The sequence below is a fragment of the Podarcis pityusensis genome (genome assembly GCF_964106645.2).
Source record: "Podarcis pityusensis genome assembly, chromosome: Z".
In the NCBI taxonomy this organism is placed as follows: Eukaryota; Metazoa; Chordata; class Lepidosauria; order Squamata; family Lacertidae; genus Podarcis; species Podarcis pityusensis.
The window spans coordinates 23691673-23714417 of NC_138044.1; the positions used below are offsets into that span (position 1 = coordinate 23691673).

The 22745-nt window shown below is 45.6% G+C and overlaps 1 protein-coding gene across 1 annotated transcript; it reads right to left on the reverse strand.

The window, feature by feature from the left end:
• Positions 1-1481: 1481 nt before the first annotated feature.
• ASB12 (ankyrin repeat and SOCS box containing 12) lies at positions 1482-10876 on the reverse strand. The gene is made up of 3 exons (XM_080991055.1): positions 10723-10876; positions 2785-3628; positions 1482-1712 (listed from the first exon to the last, which is right to left on the reverse strand). Exons 2-3 carry the CDS (start codon positions 3605-3607, stop codon positions 1579-1581), a joined length of 957 nt encoding a protein of 318 aa, XP_080847181.1. The 5' UTR covers positions 3608-3628; positions 10723-10876; the 3' UTR covers positions 1482-1578.
• Positions 10877-22745: the final 11869 nt, after the last annotated feature.

Here is a 22745-nt window from a genome sequence, read left to right on the forward strand (position 1 = left end):
TATTCCTGCCAATCAAGAAAAAGCTAACATTCAATAAAGTAGTGGTTCCCAAGCATTTGAAAATTGCTGTCAGTATTGACAGACCACCTAATGATTTTTCTTCCCATTGTAGAAATCATAATGTGGTGTGCTGAACGCTGTATGATTTTAAATTGAATTTTTATTCCTTCCTTTTATTTTGTAATATGTCGTATTTTATATTATAACAAATTGAATTCTATAGAATGAAAGAAAATTAAAACATCAATATGAATACTGAATGTGCCATCTCTCATCTTTGGGAGATGGCATAAATATCCACAATCCATGGCTGCCCCACTGGAGGCAACGGGAACAAACCAAAGAAAGAAAAACAAATGTTTCCCTTTTCTGCCTCCACCTGGGCTGGCATGAGCTGGCTGCATTTAAGAAATCGTGGTAGCTCTGCTGAGGAACTCACAGTTTCACCTTTTCCCCAGTGGGACTGATCTGTAAAATGCAGTTTTAGCCTGCTCCCATCCTACACACAGTTATCTGGAGTAAGTGGTGGGTGGGAAGGTAAGCCTCATTAGACTCAATAGGTACTGTACTTCTGAGCAGGCAGGCATAAGATCAGGCTGTTAGCAGCCTTGGTAGAAATGCCCTACACTGTAAGGGGGACCAGGATCTCAAACAGCTGGTCTGGCTGGGGATGATGTGAGTTGCTGTCAGAGACATTTTGCTGCTGCAGACAAAACACCTAATCCCCCTGCCCCAACCCCATAGATCTGGGTCCCCTCCCTCTGCCTGACCTCGCCATTGCTCCCATGTTGCTGCCAGTCCCATCACTGCACCTGTACCCTCACCTGTAGCTGCACTGCTGGCCCAACTTTGTGGCAAGGGTGCAGTGAGTACATTGTTGGTGGCATGAATGGGGCTTGGAATGGGGCAACAGTGAAGCGGGGAGGGGGTCAGATCTGCTGCATGAGGCAAATGGCTTCACCTCGCCTCACGCATGGGCAGACGCTGGTTGCAATCCAGAACGCCTGAAGGGCACCAGATTGGGGAAGACTGGTCAAGAACACCTTGGCCAGGTACTTTTAAAAATAATAACAAAATAGGGTGTTTAATCTAGAATATATCTACAGTATACAGTGAGGTTTTCAGTTTTCATTCCACTTGATTGACTTCTGCTTAAAGAAAGAAGAAGAAGCGTTTGGATTTGATATCCCGCTTTATCACTACAAAGCGGCTAACAATCTCCTTTCCCTTCTTCCCCCACAACAAACACTCTGTGAGGTGAGTGAGGCTGAGAGACTTCAAAGACTAGCCCAAGGTCACCCAGCAGCTGCATGTGGAGGAGCGGAGACGCGAACCTAGTTCACCAGATTACGAGTCCACCGCTCTTAACCACTACACCACACTGGCTCTAAAGAAAAATAAACAGTGTTCTTGCATAAATGCAGCATAGGCAATACTTACACACATACACACACACAATAAATCTAAACAATGCCACCAAATCACGCTTCTTTCTATTCTTAGAATGTTTTTTTTTGCTTTACCCTTAATCAGTTACAATACTTGGTAACCCTGGGCAGTTCCAACTTTGATCTTCAGTTACGACCGGTGTTTGAGGTAGTTCAGCAGCGACAGTGGGATATCCAGTTGATCCACAGCAAAGGGACGGTTGGCCAGTTTTAGGAACTTCCTGATTGCTAGTCTGCATTGCGACATCAAGGATTTGGGGACAGCTGGAAAGGGGGTGGGAAGGAAAAAGGAAATGGAGAGACTATGATGATTGTACCGCTGAGCTTTCAAGCCCCCCAGAACTCCTCAATGTTGGAGGCGTTAGCCAAGAACAAAAGCAGGGAGCTGAACAGAAATATGGGAAGGCACTTTAGAGAAACACCTCAGGTGTTCATAATTTTGCAGTTCTAACATTTACTGAAATCTACATCCACCTCCTCATGACAGACAGGGAGATGATCTATCAGACATGAGTGTCTCCTAATCCTACCTGGAGTTGCCAGGGATTGAACCTGGGACTTTCTGCTTGCAAGGCTGATGTTCTACCACTGAGCTATTCCCTAGTATTTGAAGTATTTGATCAAATTCTGGAGAGCTATCCTGAAAGATATATATGGTGAGAGGGGTGAAGCCAATGCACATTCCTTATAGGAAAAGTGGCTGGAGCCAAATACTTTTGGCAGGAAGGGCCACACATCTGATTAGGCATTTACACAATACAGGTGGACGGGTCCTAAATTTGCAACTGAGCATATTAAGGGGCCCTTTTCGTTACTTTATCAGAGTATCTATTCAATTTAAACAGTATTTGTTAATTGACAAAGTAGTTGCACTTTAGTGAATTTAGTTGGCTGTGTTTGCTTTAACAAGCAGGTCCTTTCCAAAGACAAGACATGAATGTCACAATAAAAAACAGCGAACCAAAAACAAAGCCTTGTGTTGCAATAAGAACTAATCACAACAATGCAAACACAACACATAGAAAATATATAATAGAATAATGATATCATTAGCCTACGTGTTGTGTTTGTATTGTTGTGACAATAAAAAACAGTGGCTGTGTACACACCGTACATTTAAAGTGAATTTCTCTCCCCAACAAATCCTGGGAACTGTAGTTTACCCCTCACAAAGCTACAGTTCCTAGCATCTTAAACAAACTACAATTTCCAGGATTCTTTGAAGGTGTGTGCGCGCTTTAAAATGTATGGTGCGTACACAGTAATGGATGTTACAAAATAATAATAATAATAATAATAATAATAATAATAATAATAATAAATGGCAAAAAGTTACCTCTTTCTCTGGCCAACAAATCCAGCATCTCAGAATTCACTGAGATCTTATCGAGCACAATACCCGGTAGGTACACATTGGCTCCAAAATCTATCAGGAGTTTGACAAATTCCGCTCCACAACCGTGCCTCAAGCAGATTTCCAGCAGACTCTTTGGGTGCTTAATGCGGGTGATCATCTTCTCATCAGTGCAGTTGTAGTTGGGATCCGCACCGTGGAGCAGCAGCATCTTGAAACACTCCAAGTGCCCATAGACAGCGGACAGGTACAAAGGGCCCGAGCAGGCAACAGAGTTGGCCGCCCACTCCGGGACTCTGGCTTTGACGTTGGCCTCTGCCCCATGTTCTAAAAGTTCTTGAAGGATGTCGATGTCCCCTTCTCTTGCTGCCGTGAGCAGTGGGGTGCAATTGTTGTGGATGCTGCCAGAAGGACTGGCCCCTGCCTCCAAGAGGGCAATCACGCAGTTGAGGTGGCCATTGTTGACAGCTGTGAAGAGTGGTGTCTGGGCCTTCACGTCCAGGCTGTCCACTTCGGCTCCATGGGCCAGGAGGACCTTGACGCACCTCACGTGGCCCTTTGAAGCCGCCAGGCGGAGCGGGGTCCCTGGCACCCCCCAGCCGCTCCTGCTGTTGATGAACCGCCTGTATCTCTCTTGGCGCAACAGTTCGTCCAGAAGTCTGTAGTTGTCCTGGGAGACGGCGAGATTCAGCTCCTGTCTTTCTTCATCGCCTTCCTCATCTTCACTGGGCTGGAGCATGGAGAAAATCTTGGTTATGTCCACCAGGCTCATCTTTGCTTGTCTCTTGAGGGTGATTTTCATCATGAACTGTGCAATGCTAGAGAGCTATAAGGCAAAGCAAATAAACAAAACACAGTCACAATGTCCTGGTTATACATGGGATGCATGTGTGATAGGGGCTCCTGGCTGGTGGGAACGGTGAGCAAAAGTTATTATTATTGTTCATTATTATTATTATTTCATTTGTCAATTGCTTCCCATGAGGCATGCCAAAGCTATTTACAATTAAAGCACGCATAGAGCAATTGAATATTTGAAAGCAGGTGTCACCTTTTTATATATTAAAACAATTGGGGGGGACCAGTTATGGATGCATGCTTGTATCCCCCAGGAGCTGTATGTTCACCATGGTGAGCCCAATTTTGTGGAAATCCGCCTCCCCCCTGTTGAGGTCAGACAGGTCCCTTTACAGTTGAACTCCTGGCCTCACTAAAGACTTTTTAATTTTATTTCAGGAGGCATTTTAAGTTTATGGGTTTCACCCATTTTTGTTTACATTATACTGTAGTCTTTGCACACTGCTTGGGGACTATATAAATTGTCTAAATGCATAAATAATATATAAGTTAGAACAACAATTTAAACAACATCAACACCATCTCCTATATAAAATTCATTCAAATCCATATTTGTATATGGGTTGCATTTGTAATAGAGACCTGGGGGTCAGCTAATAAGCAAGGATGGGGGTCAGTGGAGCTAATGGCCAGTTTCTGCGATTTAGAAAGCAGTCATGGAGATCAAGCTCTCTGGGTTGAGTCACACATGCAGGTACATCACAGACTGCAGCAGAAAGTGGCTATGTAAATATGTGAATAGGGCCAGCACTGATGCGATTTATATAGAACTTGGCTACCAGAATTATATTACTTGAATTCGGAAAGAATTACACTGGGTGACTATTCATGGCTGAGCCAAAATCAGCATGCAGGTACTTACCCTTAAAACAGCTTTTGACCCAAATATATGAAGAATCACCTCCTTCCAAACCATCCCGCCTAAGCCGTAAAAACTTCAGTTATTATTCTTATTTATTATTCTGACAGTTTATTTGTTTACTTCTTAGTTACAATAGTCCCTAAGCAGTGTCTGATAAAGATAAAAATCAGCTAAAAACTATAAAATCACATATGACTCAAAATTAAAATTAAAATTCAGTGGGCACTGGAAGTTCAACAGGGAGGGGGCCTGCCTGACCTCAACTCTAAGGGATAAAATAGAGCCCACAATACTGAATGCATGGTTTCTAGCAGATTCAAGCCATGCATCTGAGCCACGGGGGATCCACTAATAGTGGCTCCCCACAAAGATCTCAGTGATCAAGCAGGGATATAAGGTATCAGGTATCCTAGAGACAAAATGTTAAGGGCCTTGAAAATGAATACAAGAACCTTGAACCTGGTCCAGTAGCGTACAGGCAGCCAGTGCAAGCTTTTGAGTTATGTGCTGGCAATAGTTTGTCCCCTTCAACAGTCTAGCTGCAGCATTCTCCATCAGCAGGAACCTCCAGACCAGGCCCAAGGATAGCTCCATGTAGAGTGAACTGCAATTACTGAATCTTGAGGATACCAATGCATAAATCAGTGGCCAGACATTCCCCATCCAAGAACAGTTGTTGCTGATAAAAGGCCTTGCTTACTGTAGGTGTGTTTTGCAGGTGCTCATGCAGAGGTGGGGAAACACAGGGCTAATTGTGACCCTCCATGCCTTTCTATTGGGTCCCCGGGACTCTTCCCAAGCAACATCCCTCTCTATAAGGCTGCACCCCTCACTGGACCTGGTCTGCACTCTCCTCCTGTGCTTTCGACTGGTTTGAAATTATGCTTGAACTTCCTCTTGCTTGTCTGATGGAGAGTAGTCTGTCGTCTGTCTGCACATGTGCGTGCATGCATAGAAAATTGAAACATCTGACTTTTGCATGGTTGGAATCTAGCCTACTCTACAAAGTAATATCCTTTGCTCCACCCACTTTTGTCTCTGGCTCCACCCACTGTTAGCACATTTCCCCCACCCCAGAAGGTTGGCTATGCCCCTCAGATTGAAATAGTTTCCCCATCTCTGCATTAGAGAGAGACATTACTGCAGAAGACCTTAGCAGTGCTGTGTTGTTTTTAATGTTTTTACTGTGTTTTATTAAATTTGTTTTTTTACATGATTTCAAATCCATTTTAAATTACCGTATTTTTCGCTCCGTAAGACGCACCAGACCACAAGACGCACCAAGTTTTTGGAGGACGAAAACAAGAGAAAAAAGATTCTGAAACTCAGAAGGCAGAACAGCAAGAGGGATCACTGCACAGTGAAAGCAGCAATCCCTCTTGCTGTTCTGGCTTCTGGGATAGCTGCGCAGCCTGCATTCACTCCATAAGATGCACACACATTTCCCCTTACTTTTTAGGAGGGAAAAAGTGAGTCTTATAGAGCAAAAAATATGGTACTTTTAAAATGGTGCATTATATGTATTTTGCTTTCAATGTTTTAGCCTTGCTTTAATTTTTGTAAGCCACTTTTTTTTTTTTAAAAAAAGCAGGGTAGAAATAAATAAAAAAATTAATTAATTAATTAATTAATTAATAATGTGTTTCTGCATGAGTCACTGCTTTGGATTTGACTTCATCCCCCCCCCCCCCCCAAAGTCAGATGGCTCATGAAGGAACAGAATAGGCTAGAGCAGCACTGGATATGGGGCATTGCGTACATTTCCCCCGCGCAGGGTGCCAAGCTGAAGGGGGTAAAAAATTGAGAAGATGCACAACTGAGAATATCCATTTGGGGCCGCCAAATATTGGTCTTGCACTGGACACAATCCTACGAATGATTACCAAAGTCTGCCCCTTGCAGGAAGGATCTTCTGTGGGTGGCCAATTTTTACTCTTATCCTGACGCTATTAACATTTCAATCCGTAAAAATCACAAGTGCTTCTGCAGTCTGAGATTGGGGTGATAGTGGTGGGGGCTGCATCAGATGTTAGCCCCCCAAAGGGGGGGGGGCAGAAATATATTCCAGACAGCCAGGGAGGCTCTTTGGAAGCCAATTCCTAACATTTTTCACTTGAAGGAATGCCAATCTCCACCTGCCCAGCTACGAAATGCTTTAAGCTCGGAGGAAGGGTAAAAAAAGAATTTCAGATGCATTCCATCTCCGAAGCATCCAAATATATCCTCTCAGTCAACCACCCTGCTCCTCCATTCGTGCTCCGAAATGAGAGGCCAGAGCCTCCTGCAAAGCATCCATCTCCAGCTGTTCACCTCGCGACCTCAGCCTGGACAAGTCCACCCTGGTTTTGGAAACAGCCACCCACAAGCCTTAGTTACAGCCTATCCAGGGAGGCCTGTACCAAGATCTTGGGACTGGAACAAGTCCCCTAGGAGGAAAGGTTGCAACATGTGATTTGGAGAAAATGGGGAGAGTTTTTTCTCTCCCTCTCATAATACTCGAACTCAAGGAATACAGGAGATGAAATACCAAATACAGAACCTAAAAACCACCCACCAGCCATACCACTGAAAAGAACTATATCTTAGAAGGATTGGGAAATTGGAAATATTTAGGCTGGTGTTGAAAGGGCAATATAAGAACAGGCCAATTGCCCATCTAGTCCAGCATCTTGTTCACACAGTGGCTAACCAAACGCTTATGGAAAACCCCCAAGCAGGGCCCAAGCACAAGAGCCTTCTCCCCTCCTGGGGTTACCAACAGCTGGTTTTTGGAAGTATTCAGAACATAGGCTCCATCATGGCCAGTAAGTAGCCAAGGACAGCTTTATGATCCATGAATTTTAAGCTACGCAAGTTGGTAGTCATCATTACGTCTTGTGGACGAATGTTCCATTGCTTAACTATGAAATGCATGAAGAAGCACTTTCTTTTTTAAATTGTCCTTAATGATTATCTTTCAACATTCAGATTCCTTGAATATTCACGAGTTCTAGAGTTATAAGATACAGGGTAGGGGGACAGGACGGAATGGGAGTTTTCTCCAGGCCATGCACAATTTTATTAATTTCTATCATGTCGCCTCTTACTCACCTTTACTCTTAACTAAAATGTCCCAAACCCAGCAACCTTTCCTCATAGGGGCATTGAAAAAGCCTTTTTGGATGCCCTTTTCTGAACCTTTTCCAGCTCTGCAATATCTTTTCTGAGGCGATGCGACCAGAACTGTGAACTATATTCCAAATGAGCTTGCAAGCCTATATAGAAAGGCATTATGATGCTTTATTTCCAATTCCTTTCCTAATGACCCCTCACATGGAATTTGCCTTTTTCACAGCTGCTGCACACTGGGTTGGCATCTTCATTGAGCTACCTACTATGACCCCAAGGTCTCATTCCTGCTCAGTCATCTCCAGTTCAGACCCCATGAGTGTACATGTGAAATTAAGATTTATTTTTTTGCCCCAACATGTATCACTTTACACTTGTTTACACTGGATTGCATTTGCCATTCTACTTCTCATTCACTCAGTTTGGAGAGCTCTTCACAACCCTTTTGTATTAAGGATTCTGAATTGAGTACCATCCACTAACTTGGCCACTTCACTGCTCACCCCTGACTTCAGATCATTTATTAACAAGTTTAAAAACACAGTTCCCAATACTGATCTTTGGAGGACTGCATTTTCTACACCCCTCCATTCAAAGAATTATCCATTTATTCCTACTCTCTGCTTCCTGCTACTTAACCAGCTCCTGATCTACAAGAGGACCTCTCATTTTATTCCAGGACAACAATGTGGGCACCAGACGAGCTTCTTTAGGGAAACCAATTCAGAGCTGAGGGACCACCACCAAAGAGGCCTCCAAACTTCAGGCTGGGGCAGCATACTGAAAGAGGCCTACCATAATGAGTTTAATGTAAAGAGGGGTACATACAAGAGGGGTGTTCTATATAGTTGTGCAGGACCTTAGCTCTGGCGTCAGGAAGCAGTAGGTGATGGGACCAGCAGCAAACAAGTCCAGCTTGCCACAGCATCCTTTATTTTCTTCTCATTATTATTATTCCATTTAAAGTCAAGGTGGCCAGCAAGGCAAGTACATTATTAGAAATGCTCGTTTTGTTATCTTTACTTTAACCACATTATCCTTTTCTTCAACAAAACGGAGCTCATTTCTAAATCAAGGCATTTAGCTTTAGGGCAGCAGACACAAACCCTATTTTATTCCCATTCTCATGATCATGCTATAGGTGAGTCTAAAAGTAAAACTGCACGTGAGTAGAGTATTTATTTTCTTATTCCAAATAATAATAATAATAATAATAATAATAATAATAATAATCCGGGTTGGCCAGAATGCCTTTTAGTTTTAACATATATGGCAGAGCTTTCTAAACTTTACATGTTGGTGACACACTTTTAAGACATGAACCATTTTGTGACACAGTAATTCAGTTTTACTAGCAAACCGGAATCAAACTAACTTATTTCCAGCCCTGGGAGGAACGCAGGGAGCAGTTGCACGGCACACCTACACACTGCAGCTGACACACTAACATGTCGCAACAAACAGTTTGGAAAGTTCTGATATAAGGAATGTAAAGAGCATGGTGTATGGGGGGTGGGGAATGTTAATTGTGTGCTTCACAACCAAAGTAATAAATGTCTGTCTAAGGAAGCCCCTGTGAGAGTATTAAGGCCAGGGTCTAAACAAGGCTGTCACTGAGCACCTGCTTTGCATGCAGAAGGTTCCATGTTTAATCCCCAGCATCTCCAATTGGGGTTGGGAATGTATCCAGTCTGGAATTCTGGAGATGCTGCCATTCAGTGTAGGCAAAACTAAGCTAGATAGATCAAAGGTCTAAGTATAAGGCAGATTCCTATGTTCCTGTGTAAAAAGGTAAAGGGACCCCTGACAATTAGGTCCAGTCGCGAACGACTCTGGAGTTGTGGCGCTCATTTCTCTTTACAGGCCAAGGGAGCCGGTGTTTGTCCACTTCCGTAGACAGTTTTTCCAGGTCATGTGGCCAGCATTACTAAGCTGCTTCTGGTGAAACCAGAGCAGTGCATGGAAATGCCATTTACCTTCCTGCCAGAGCTGTACCTATTTATCTACTATTTATCTATTTATCTACCTATTTATCTATTTATCAACTGCTAGGTTGGCAGGAGCTGGGACCGAACCACGGGAGCTCACCCTGTTGCAGGGATTCAAACCACTGACCTTTCGATAGGCAAGCCCAAGCGGCACAGTGGTTTAACCCACAGCGCCACCCACATCCCATTATGTTCCTGTGTACCCAAGCTTAATATTATTATTTGCATTATTATTTAGTCTGCAAATCACTCTCCACATAATATGCCCCAAGGTAATTTACAGGCATATCCTTTAAAACAGTCAAAATAATTTTTATAACAGTTACAAGGACAATCAAGTGCAGTTTTGAAATTTGTGTTAATACATACCACAATAATTCTAACCAGCTGAATGGCCCTGAGGTGCACTTATTCCTTCCACAATCCCTATGGCAGTATGATAAATGAGGTTGGACTGGGACCTGGGAAACCAGGGTTCAAATCCTTGCTCAGTCCTTAAGTTCATTGGGTGACCTTGAACCAGTTGCTAGCTTTCAGCCTAACCTACCACACAGGGAGGTTGTGAGTGTGAAATGAGGGAGGAGGAGAACCATGTGTGCCACCTTGGAAGAAAAAGGTGGACAAAAATGCAAAAAAATAAATCTGCACAATGACTGTACACGAATGTAATACGTCTGTTGTAGGTGGAGACATGCAGTGGAACTCGGAATTAGAATCTTGAAAGGATTGCACCACCATTTCTCAGGGCTTCCTGTCGGAAAACAACAGCAAAACCCATTCTAGAAACCAACAAATTTCACTTCATATCAGGGAAAAATATTCTGGTTTTGTCCACGTACCAGGGTTAATTGCCCCCTTCCCCGCCCCCCCCAAGTGTCGCAATCCATCCCCGCCACCTCCTCCGCTTAGTAGGCCAGGCCAAGTGGGCAGCGATCCAGCGCGTAGAAAGAGAGCCTGGGAGTTGCTTGTAGGCGCGCACGTGTGAACCGGGACCAGCTCCCAGCCGCCCCGGGAAAAAACCGATCTGCCTCTCCAGGTGGAGGACTCGGAGTCATGGCCAGGCAGGTGGAGAGACGGGGAGGCCACCTGGCTGAAGATACTCACGAGCTGGTTGCTGGCCGGGCGGGTTGCGAGTCGCTTGGCTGTGCCTCGACGGAGCGGTGTCTGGTGAGCCGCCGGCCAGCCCGGCTACGTCGCCGCCGGGCCTCTGTGAGGTCGCTGGGGACCAGCTAGGGCAAGGGGCTGCCCCACATCGCGGGTTTCTCCCTGGGCCAGAATAGCGAGAGAAGGGAAGGGGACCAGGGGGGTGGTCGTCGGGGCACCGACTAGGAAGGAAAGCGAAGGCTAGCGCCAGCCGGCTAAGTGGACAGCTGCGCTGCTGCCGGCCGCCGATCAAATAAGGGCTGTCGGGCTAATTTTAGCCCCCTGCTTGGGCGTCTTATCTGACAACTTCCATTCTTGGAAAGTGCAGCCTGCAAGAGACAAGTTAGAAGGGCTTGGGTTGGGACCTGGACGTCGAGCCTCGCAACAGCACACGGGACGCATGGCGCAGATCAGCCTTTTGGTGCCCTGCAGGTCTTTTGGACTACAACTCCCATCATCCCCAGGGACTGCCGTCCAAAGCATAGGAATATATTGAGTCAGATGATTGCTCCATCCAGCTCCGTATTGCCTACACGGATTGGCAGCAGCTTTCTAGCGTTTCAGGCGGGGGTGGAGATGCCACGGGGGACTGAATCTGGGGCCTTCTATATGCCAAGCCGGTGCTCCACCAGTGAGCTGCAACCCTCCCCCACCAGAGGGCACTAGGCTGGAGAAGCCTTCCCCAGGTGATCTGTTCCCTTGCATGGGGATTTAGCAAAGGGGATGAGTAGGTTTATGGCGGTAACAAGGCACTGTCGGCAACAAGATCTCAGGCCTGGAAGAGATTTGCAGTGCCAGGATTCAGCCCAGGAGAATGATGCATGTGGCTGCATACTCTTCCTGGCCGTAGCTGTCAACTTTTCCCTTTTCTTGTGAGGAATCCTATTCGAATCCTATTTTAAATATTTTTTAAAAAGGGAACGTTGATAGCTATGTTCCTGGCCCTGAGTAGCCCCACAGCCTAGTTCAGGGATGAGGAGGAGCCTGGTGGCTTCCAGTCAGGGGTGTCAACTTGAATAAAATATGGGGGGGGGGGAGGCTCCAGGTAAGCCCCACCCCACATAAGCATTCACAAGATGTGGCACGCACGCACAGCATTTGAATGGCAATGCCCATCAACTTGGGGGAGGCCAAACCTCCTCAAATACACCTACAGGCGGAAGTATCCTATCACCTCAGCCTTTTCTCAACAAAAATACTTTTCAACTGAGTTGGTTCAAACATTCAGCCACCACTTACCAAGTGTTCAGGGATCAAGTCCGGGGGAAATTTAACGATATCTTTGCATTAATTATTTAATTATTGCAGTTATACCCCACCCTTTTTCTCCAAGGAGCTCATGGTGGCATACATGATTCTCCCCCCATCTCAATTAATCACCACAACCACCCCATGAGGTAGGTTAGACTGGAAGAGGCAATGACTAGACCAAGTCCACCCAGTGAGCTTCATGGCTAAGTGGGGTTTTGAACCCTGGTCTTTTCCAAGGCCCTTGTTCCTACTCTCTAACCACTACACCAAACTCTTTCTCAGCCCTGGTTGACGCCTTTAGAATTAATGAATCTCACATATCCGTTCTAGAGAGGGAGAAGAATGTTCTGCATTGCCTGTGTCACATATACTGTACACTCGTCGTCCTGTGAGCATCATTGGTCAAACAATTTTGTGGGACAGAAGTAAAAAGAGATGGGCAGCAAAGGCTCCTGCAACTCTGAGACAACAACAACAACAACAACATTATCATCTGTCTTCCCAGTGTGTTTGGTTTATTATTAGACTCGGGAGAGAACGTGTTGCTAAAGCCATCTGCTCCAGACTCGCAATGCCATTAAAGTGCCTGCAGGTTTAGAGATGTGTTTGCTTACAGTCGTGCCCCGCAAGACGAATGCCTCGCAAGACAAAAAACTCACTAGATGAAAGGGTTTTCCGTTTTTTGAGCTGCTTCGCAAGACGAATTTCCCTATGGGCTTGCTTCGCAAGACGAAAAACGAAAACGTCTTGCAAGTTTGTTTCCTTTTTCTTAACACCGTTAATACAGTTGCGACTTGACTTCGAGGAGCAACTCATAGAACGTGGTGTGGTAGCCTTTTTTGAGGTTTTTGAAGACTTTGGTGATTTTTGAAGCTTTTCCAAAACTTCTTTTAAACTTTTAAAACTTTTTTGGGGGGTTTTGGATTTTGGGTTGGGGTGTTTGGAATTCAAGGACTTGGTGTTGGGGAGGGGTTTGCAAGAATCTGGAAGCTTGTGTGGTTTTTTTCTGCATTTTTATGATTTTCTGTGACCATTGGGCCACTCTGCTGTTTTTTTTTAAAAAAATTCTGGATTTGAATTTCTGTGTAGTGGGTGGCTGGGGGAACAGTTGAGGAGGGGTTTGCAAGCATCTGAAAGCTTGTGTGGTTTTTTTCTGCATTTTTATGATTTTCTGTGACCATTGGGCCACTCTGCTGTTTTCTAAAAAAAATTCTGGATTTGAATTTCTGTGTGGTGGGTGGCTGGGGGAACAGTTGAGGAGGGGGTTCTTCAGCAAGAAGCAAAGAGTGGAAGAGGAACCTTCTTCGAGTTGTCCCCCAGAGTCTTAGAAAATGTACTGTACACTTTGTTGATTTTTAAATGTTTTTGTCATGTTTAGAAACTTAATTTATTGTTCCTTCAATTTTTGAAATGCTCTTTACAGTATGTGTGACTTTAAAGAGCACTTAATAAACTCTTGTACCAAATTTGGCTTTGTTTGGACTGTTTTTGACCGTAGGAATGCATTAATTGGATTTCAATGCATTCCTATGGGATTTCGTGCTTCGCAAGACGAAAAATTCGCTAGACGAAAAAACTCGTGGAACGAATTAATTTCGTCTTGCGAGGCACCACTGTACTTGATTAACATGAGGATGGGACCTTGTGGGGAAGCTGGGCAATTTCAGAACTTGGACTTAATGTGTTTTGGATGGCTCCCTTTTAGGCCAGGTGTGGGCTTCAAAGGGTAGGTGGGGATGTACTGGTAGATCTCTGTGTGCACTGCAAGTTAGATCAACAAGGAATTCTTACTCCTGGCTGTTTAATGATGGCAACAGCAAAATGAACCACTAAATTATGTGCTGAAACGGGGTGGGTGGGAAACCCCATGAATGGATTTGTTTATTTGTTTATTTATTTGTGCTTTTTATATCTCATCTTTCCTCCGAGGACATCATGGGCTCTATTCCTTTCCCCATTTTATCCTCACAACAACCCTGTGAGGTAGGCTGAGAGGCAGTGACTGGCCCAAGGTCACCCAGAGAGCTTCATGGCTGAGTTTGAACCCTGGTCTCCTCAGTCCAGTCCATCACCCTAACAACTATGCCACACTGGTTTTGTATGCAAGGACTGAGCTCAGTTCAGGTCTGGGACTGGAAACAAAATCCTGAGCTCAAGATTATGTAATTTTAACTATATGTCTTCTGCGTCAGGCTTCAGCTAATGAATCTCAGGATTATATTTTTACACCACAGATTAGATCCTGCAAGCTTGAAGTTTGCCATTTCCTGCTTTAGACAGAAATGTGTATCACCACCTGAGGTGAAGTGGGAATACAGTGGTACCTCGGGTTAAGTACTTAATTCGTTCAGGAGGTCCGTTCTTAACCTGAAACTGTTCTTAACCTGAAGCAGCACTTTAGCTAATGGGGCCTCCTGCTGCCGCCGTGCCATTGGGGCACGATTTCTGTTCTCTTCCTGAAGCAAAGTTCTTAACCTGAGGTACTATTTCTGGGTTAGCGGAGTCTGTAACCTGAAGTATATGTAACCTGAAGCGTATGTAACCTGAGGTACCACTGTACAGTCAAACCTCGGGTTGACATAGCTTCAGGTTAAGCATTTTTGGGTTGCGCCCCGTGGCGACCCAGAAGTAACAGAGCGCGTTACTTCCGGGTTTCGCCGCCTGCGCATTCGCAGACGCTCAAAATGACGTCATGCGTGGAAGCGGCGAATTGCGACACACACGGACTCTGGTTGTGTTCACTTCAGGAGGCAAATGGGGCCCTGGAACGGATCTTGTTCACATCCAGAGGTACCACCGTATGTCACTCTCTGCCTTTCTGCTGCACCCCCTTGCCCACCCTGCCACTTCTGCTGCTGCCAAAACTTGGCAAGAGAGGTAGCATTCTGCCAAGGCCCTGATGCTCATCTCCTCTGCTCCAGGGATGGGAAGGATGAGTGGAAATGTGAAGGTGCTAGACTGCCTCACTTTCACTGAACTTGGCAATGGCTGGGGGCACGGGCATAGTCAGGATTTTTGTTAAGGGGGCAGGCTTTTGTTAGGGGGGCAGAACCTCAGATTTGTATTGTATTGGCTATGTGGGGGCGTTCCACAAGGCCTTCCCCTAAGATTCATAGGAACTGTAGTTAAGAGTGTTGGGAATTGTAGCTGTGCAAGGAATAATGCGTTTTAATTGTATTGTGTGCACACAGCCAAAAGTGCCCCCCCAAGAAGGTGTAGAAAACAGCAGCTATGCTTACAGCTATGTGCTACTATTGTGACCCTTGCTGTAAGTTGCATCTTGCATTGCAGATCCCACACTGTTTAGGAGGCTGGCCTGGAGGACCTTCAAGATCCCTTCCAACACAATTTAAAAAAATGTTTTTAGCATGTAGCTGGAAACAGTGCAGACTCAAAGGTGACAGAGGTTTCTGGTCTGGCACTTGAGTGCTCCATGGGCGAGTCAATGAACTGTCACCACACACAGACATCCTGCAAGCTGTCCTGTGGCAAGGTGTGGATTGTATAAGGATTTCACCTCATCATCCCTTCCCTTCCCTGTGCTCAGCGGATCCTCTCTTCATCAAGTTCTCTTCCCTCAGTTTTCACCAGTTTACCGTGTAGAATATCAGTATTACAGTGCCAGCCATGCGCCAGTGCTTGAAGGCACCAGTGCACTGAATGAGAGCATCAGACCTGCTCCTGAAATACCTTCTGTAGATAGAAAGCAGCAGGTACACCAGGTTTCCGCTTCTGTTCAGTGGCAGAACCGGATGTGTGGAATACTGACACAAAGGGAGGCTTGGGGCATGTGCGGAGCTCCTGCTTCTCAAAACTGAACAGCTGTGGTTTGCGCCATACTCTTAGGATTAGAGCAGGAACCTGTGCACTCCATAGATGTTATTGGACTCCAACTTCCATCAGCTCCAGGCAGTACAGCCAGTGGTCAAGGATGATGGGAGTTGTACTCCAACAACATCTGGAGGGCTATAGTTTTCCCATCCTTAGATTAGAAGGTGGGGCTTTTGCAAGGATGGGGAGGCTGTAGCCCTCCAAAGGTTGAATTAACTTCCATCAGACTCAAGCAGTGTGGCTGACTATGGGGGTTCCCATCCAGTAACATTTGGAGGGCCTAGTTCAGTGAATGTAGTACGTAGGAGGCTTTAGTCTAAGCAGGTCTCTTGGACATTAAAAGACTGCAGAAATGGTTGATCACATTAAAGAGTGTGCGGCTATTCATGCAGCAGCAGTTTAGCCAGCCTTATCAGCCTCCTCCCCACTGCCCTCCCAGGGAAAGGCATTCTTGGATTTAGACTGGATGATTCCACACCTTAATAAAAGCAAACTGCCAGGAGAATTTATCTGACAGGTTGAAGGGTTTTTATCAGGACTTTGAAGTGGTAAATAAACAAACTAAATTAGTCACATGAGAAAGATGTCCTAGGATGGAAGAAAGAGAGCATTCCTTGGGGTTGGCTTTTGAGTCGAGGCAACCCTGGCCTGATATTGGGGGCAGGGGGGCAGGGGGCAAAGGAGTGTGCGAGGGAAAGAAAACAACTTATGCAAAGTGTTGAAAATTAAAAGCAATTGTCATCTCACAAGCATATACAGTGGTACCTTGGGTTACATACGCTTCAGGTTACATGCACTTCAGGTTACAGACTCCGCTAACCCAGAAATAGTATCTCGGGTTAAGAACTTTGCTTCAGGATGAGAACAGAAATTGTGTGGTTGCAGCGCAGTGGCAGCGGGAGCCTCCATTAGCTAAATTGGTGCTTCAGGTTAAGAACAGTTTCAGGTTAAGAACGGACTTCCAGAACGAATTAAGTACTTAACCCAAGGTACCACTGTAATGCGCTATTTATTTTTTAGCACAATATGTTTGATAAAAAATAAGGTAGATTATTGCTCCTCCCCTGTGAGAGGCGAATTGCATTATAATGTGATGTTTTCACTTCACACAAAAATGTTTGGGGGGTGGATCACACACCTGGAGGGGGACTTTAGATCTGAAGGCATGAAGAGCTGAGATTTTTCAGGGTTAACTATTTCACTGATCTATGCAAAGTTAGTTTTTGTATAATGGAATGATGGTGACTATGTTGCCTTCTGGGAATGTGTCCTGATTGTCACCCACTTTCCCTGTCCCATACAAATGAATGGAGCAAATGGAAACAGCTAAAACTAGGGGAAATGGGGGAGGAAGAAGGGACAGTGTTATGTACTGACTTGAATAGGATCCAAAAGGCAGCAGTCTGATTGGTCCTAGAACAATAGGATTCAGAATGCAGCAGTCTGATTGGTCCTAGAACAATAGGGTCCAGAATGCAGCAGTCTGATTGGTCCTAGAACAATGCAGCAGTATGATTTGTCCGCTCCAGGTAGAAGTGAATCCGCAACCTGATTGGCCTACAGGAGAATCCCAGAATTAGCCAATCACGTGGGGCCCATTGTGTAAATAATGTATGTAAAGAAGATATTTTGGGGGAACTTTCATTCCTCACTACTATGAGCTGAATAAAGAGCATGAAATCCACACTCGACTTGGAGTATATTTCAGACAGACATGCTTATTTGAGGAAATATCACTTTAACTTAAGCATAGAATTGTAGAGTTGGAAGGGACCACATCTAATGCAGGAGCTTTTTTGCCCAACATGGAACTCAAACCCATGACCCTAGGATTAAGAGTTCTCATGCTGTACCAACGGAGCTACTGGTCTGAATGCACAAGGGCCAAGATTCCCAGATCCATCTCCCCTTAAAGTAAAGCAGGTCTGGGGAACATGTGGCTCTTCAGTTGTTGTTGGACAGAAACTTCCTTCAGCCCCAGACAGCATGGCCAATGGTCAGGGATGCTGTGAACAGTAGTCCAAAAATATGCAGAGGGCCACAGGCTTCCCAGTCCTGAAACAGAGGACTTCTTCCAATAGAAGAAAATAAAGTAGGAATCATGACCCACTCACTGGGCACCACTGTTTAAGGATATTGACAAGCAGGAAGGTATTCAGAGGAGGGCAACCAAGATTATGAAGGGTCTGGAAACCAAGCCTTAGGAGGAACAGTGGAAGTTGGGTATGTTTAGCCTGGATAAAAGGAGACTGAGATATGAATAGCCACTTCTAAATATCTAAAGGCCAGTCACATGGAAGACAGAGCAAACTGGTTTTCTCCTGCACCAGAGGGTATAACCCAAATGAATGGATTTAAGATAACTTAAAAGAAAAGAGATTCCAACTAAACACCAGGAAGAACTGTCTGATGGTAATAGCTGTTTGACAGTGGAATAGACTCCCTCGGTACGTGGTGGAATTTTCTTCCTTGGAAGTTTTAAAGCACATGTTGGATGACCACCTGTGCTTTTGTTGAGATTCCTGCTCTGCAGGGGGTTGGACTAGATGACCCCCAGGGATCGACAGCCATAGTCAAAAATCTGAGGGGTTCTCACATGGGTTACATAGCAAGCTTGTTTCTTTTCTGCCCCAGAGAGTGGGACCGGAACCAATGGATTCCATTTGCAAGAAAGGAGATTCCAAAAACTAAATAGTAGGAAAAACTTTTTGATGGTGAGAGCCATTCAACAGTGGGACAGACTACAGTTTTATGATTCTATGACCACCATGGGCCTAACAGAGGAGTGGTGAACATATGTTCCTGGCATGTTTTGGGAGTACAACTCGTACCATCCTGATTGTTGGCTAGGGATAACAGAGTCCAACAACATACTATGGGCAGGCTCCCCATCCCTGACTCAGAGGCCTGCTTTCTGCTGTTTGTAGTTTAGATTGCATTGGGCAGTGCTGGGGAACCTGTGGCTTTCCAGGGCAGTAGAATTCCAGCTCCCATCAGCCCCAGGCAGTATAGCCTGTGGTCAGGGATGGTGGGGGCTTTAATTCAGCAACATTTGGAGAGACACAGCACTGGCTGAAGCAGGATGGTAAAGCATAAAATATTAGTGCCCTTCTTATGAGCGACACAATATACAGTGGTACCTTGGATTAAGTACTTAATTTGTTCTGGAGGTCTGTTCTTAACCTGAAACTGTTCTTAATCTGAAGCACCACTTTAGCTAATGGGGCCTCCTCCTTCTGCCGCGCTGCCGGAGCATGATTTCTGTTCTCATCCTGAAGCAAAGTTCTTAACCTGAAGCACTATTTCTGGGTTAGAGGAGTCTGTAACCTGAGGTACCACTGTACAGTGGTACCTCGGGTTAAGTACTTAATTTGTTCCGGAGGTCCGTTCTTAACCTGAAACTGTTCTTAACCTGAAGCAGCACTTTAGCTAATGGGGCCTCCTGCTGCCGCCGCGCCGCCGGAGCATGATTTCTGTTCTCATCCTGAAGCAAAGTTCTTAACCTGAAGCACTATTTCTGGGTTAGCTGAGTCTGTAACCTGAGGTACCACTGTACAGTGGTACCTCGGGTTAAGTACTTAATTTGTTCCGGAGGTCCGTTCTTAACCTGAAACTGTTCTTAACCTGAAGCACCACTTTAGCTAATGGTGCCTCCTGCTGCTGCCACGCCGCCGGAGCACAATTTCTGTTCTCATCCTGAAGCAAAGTTCTTAACCTGAGGTACTATTTCTGGGTTAGCGGAGTCTGTAACCTGAAGCGTATGTAACCTGAAGCGTATGTAACCTGAAGCGTATGTAACCGGAGGTACCACTGTATATGCCTAATTTGAACAAAAAGGTTATGTTTCCCCTGCCTTCCTGCTCTAAGCCGCTAGAGGGCACAATGGTACTAGATGTTCTGGAAAGAAGACCAACATCCTAGTATTACCAAGCTAAAGAATTGGTGCCAATTGCTGGATAAGAGTAGGACGGGAACACAGATAAGAAATATTTAAGAAAGAGTTCGCGATGACATGAGCGGCTTGATAGTGGAACAAAGAGTCTTTGGAAGTGCTCAGTTCACCTTCATTTGAGATTTCCAGAGGGCTGCCTAGCAGTAGATTTCCTTCAGTGGTACAGGGTTGGGCTGGAAAATCTTTTAAGCCTTTTCCAATTCTGAGTATGATCTTATGGAAGTATCTACTTCCTGTTTTAAACTAACCTGAACTACTTATGTCTGAACTTTGGGGTGGTTGGGTGTACCTTTGGTTACCTTAAACTTTAAATTAAACTATGGTTTGTTGAAAGAAGTCACAATCAGGTCATGGTTGTTGATCGCAGCTTATTAAGAAGCTACAGCTAAACCAAGCTCTCCACAATTCAGACATAATGACAAACTTTGGCTAGTTTAAAACAGGGAGCAGGTGCTTCCAATTTTCTCACAACCACACTGAATGAGAGGGTGGGTATGCAGGGCCTGTGCCCATAGTTTGAGCAGGAACATCGGGTAAAGACCAGGCTTACACCTGGCATCATACAGCTCTTGAGAGATCTATGCCAACACCTGGAGCTGGCTTCTGTTACACAACTCCTAGCAACATAATAACAGCAGGTGTTGTTCAAGAAAGCACATAAACCTCCCTGCTTAGCTAGATTCAATCAAGAGCCACATGGAGAACCGTTGTAACCAGGAAATTAACTTCTGTCTGGAGACTGGTTAATCCTTCCAGGGTCGCATTTGCCATAGATTTCATTATCTAACCTTAGTTGATTCATAAATACCCCACCCCCACTACGGGGTATTAGAATACATTCAGTGTTTTTTAAAAATGTCTCCTTTCATCTATTTCCTCACATCCCTTTGTTGTCTGGTCTGAAAGGGGTGGTGTAGATAGAAGGAATATCCAGAAGGGAATAAGGTCCCTAACGTCCATGTTGCATTTGAAGCAAGTGTCAACACTTTGCCCACCCAGGTGCCACAAACCCCATATATTTTCTTGGGTAGCCCAAATAACCATATTGTTCTGTTGCCTTGATCAGGGTCATGGGAGCTTTGGATACCTGCCATTTATTCAATTTGACTTACTAAAATGTGCATACGAATAACCTGTGTCATTACCTAAATTGCTATTAGCCCTGTGTGAAATATCTATATAAATCAGATATTCACATGCTCTTCCATAATTTCCCACCTCCTTTCTCCGGTTTCTTCATGAAACGGGAATGTATCGTGCCAACGTACACATATTTTCCCAGACAAATACTGCATCTGAATTCAGGTGCCACTCAGCTGAGGTGAGGACTGCAGGGCCTGCTCCCTTCCAAGGCCTTTTCCCGCTGGCCCGGGGTGTGTGGCCCAGGCCCTCACTCTCCCAGCTACAACAGGACTCCTGTGGCAGTGCCTAGAGAGTGGGGCTGGACTCATTTGGAACAAACCCTTGGGGAAGTGCAGGATTGTTCCGCTATTGCTTCCCTGTTCCAAGTGGCTAATGTGTTTTAAAATGTCCTTAAGCAGTCAGTGGCATTTTAAGGTTTTTTTTCCTCCCCCCCCCTTTTTTGCTTTGTTGGGGGGGGCAGGGGGGTGGGTTGGATATCTGGCTGGGGATTAATTTTAGTACAGTGGTACCTCGGGTTACATACGCTTCAGGTTACAAACTCTGCTAACCCAGAAATAGTGCTTCAGGTTAAGCACTTTGCTTCAGGATGAGAACAGAAATCATGCTCCGGCAGCAGCAGGAGGCCCCATTAGCTAAAGTGGTGCTTCAGGTTAAGAACAGTTTCAGGTTAAGAACGGACCTCCGGAACAAATTAAGTACTTAACCCGAGGTATCACTGTAAAGATTAATCTCACCATGGGACTCAAACTGCCTTGGTTGCACTGGTTGATGATCTCTGGCAGGCTAGGGACAAAGGTGAGAGCTGTTTTCTAGTTCTGCTGGATCTCTCAGTGGCCTTTGATACAATCGACCATAACATCCTTCTGGACAGTCTAGAGGGGCTGGGAGCTAGGGGCACTGTTATACAGTGGTTCTGCTCCTTCCTCCTGGGCCGTGTTCAGAAAGGGGTGGTGGGGGATGAGTGTTCAGACCCCTGGGCTCTCACTTGTGGGGTGCCTCAGGGTTCTGTCCTCTCCCCCATGCTTTTTAACATCTACATGAAGCCGTTGGGAGAGATCATCAGGGAGTTTGGACTGGGTGTCCATCAATATGCAGATGATACCCAGCTCTACCTATCTTTCAAATCAGAACCAGTGAAGGCAGTGAAGGTCCTGTGTGAGTGCCTGGAGGCGGTTGGAGGATGGATGGCGGCTAATGGATTGAGGTTGAATCCTGACAAGACAGAAGTATTGTTCTTTGGGGACAGGGGGTGGGCTGGTGTGGAGGACTCCCTGATCCTGAATGGGGTAACTGTGCCCCTGAAGCGCCAGGTGTGCAGCCTGGGAGTCATTTTGGACTCACAGCTGTCCATGGAGATGCAGGTCCATTCTGTATCCAGGGCAGCTGTCTACCAGCTCCACCTGGTACACAGGCTGAAACCCTACCTGCCTGCAGACTGTCTTGCCAGAGTGGTGCATGCCCTAGTTATCTCCCGCTTGGACTACTGCAATGCACTCTACATGGGGCTACCTTTGAAGGTGACCCGGAAACTACAACTAATCCAGAATACGGCAGCTAGACTGGTGACTGGGGGCAGCCGCCGAGACCACATAACACCGGTCTTGAAAGACCTACATTGGCTCCCAGTACGTTTCCGAGCACAATTCAAAGCATTGGTGTTGACCTTTAAAGCCCTAAACGGCCTCAGCCCAGTATACCTGAAGGAGCGTCTCCACCCCCATCGTTATGCCCGGACGCTGAGGTCCAGTGCCAAGGGCCTTCTGGCGGTTCCCTCACTGCAAGAAGCAAAGCTACAGGGAACCAGGCA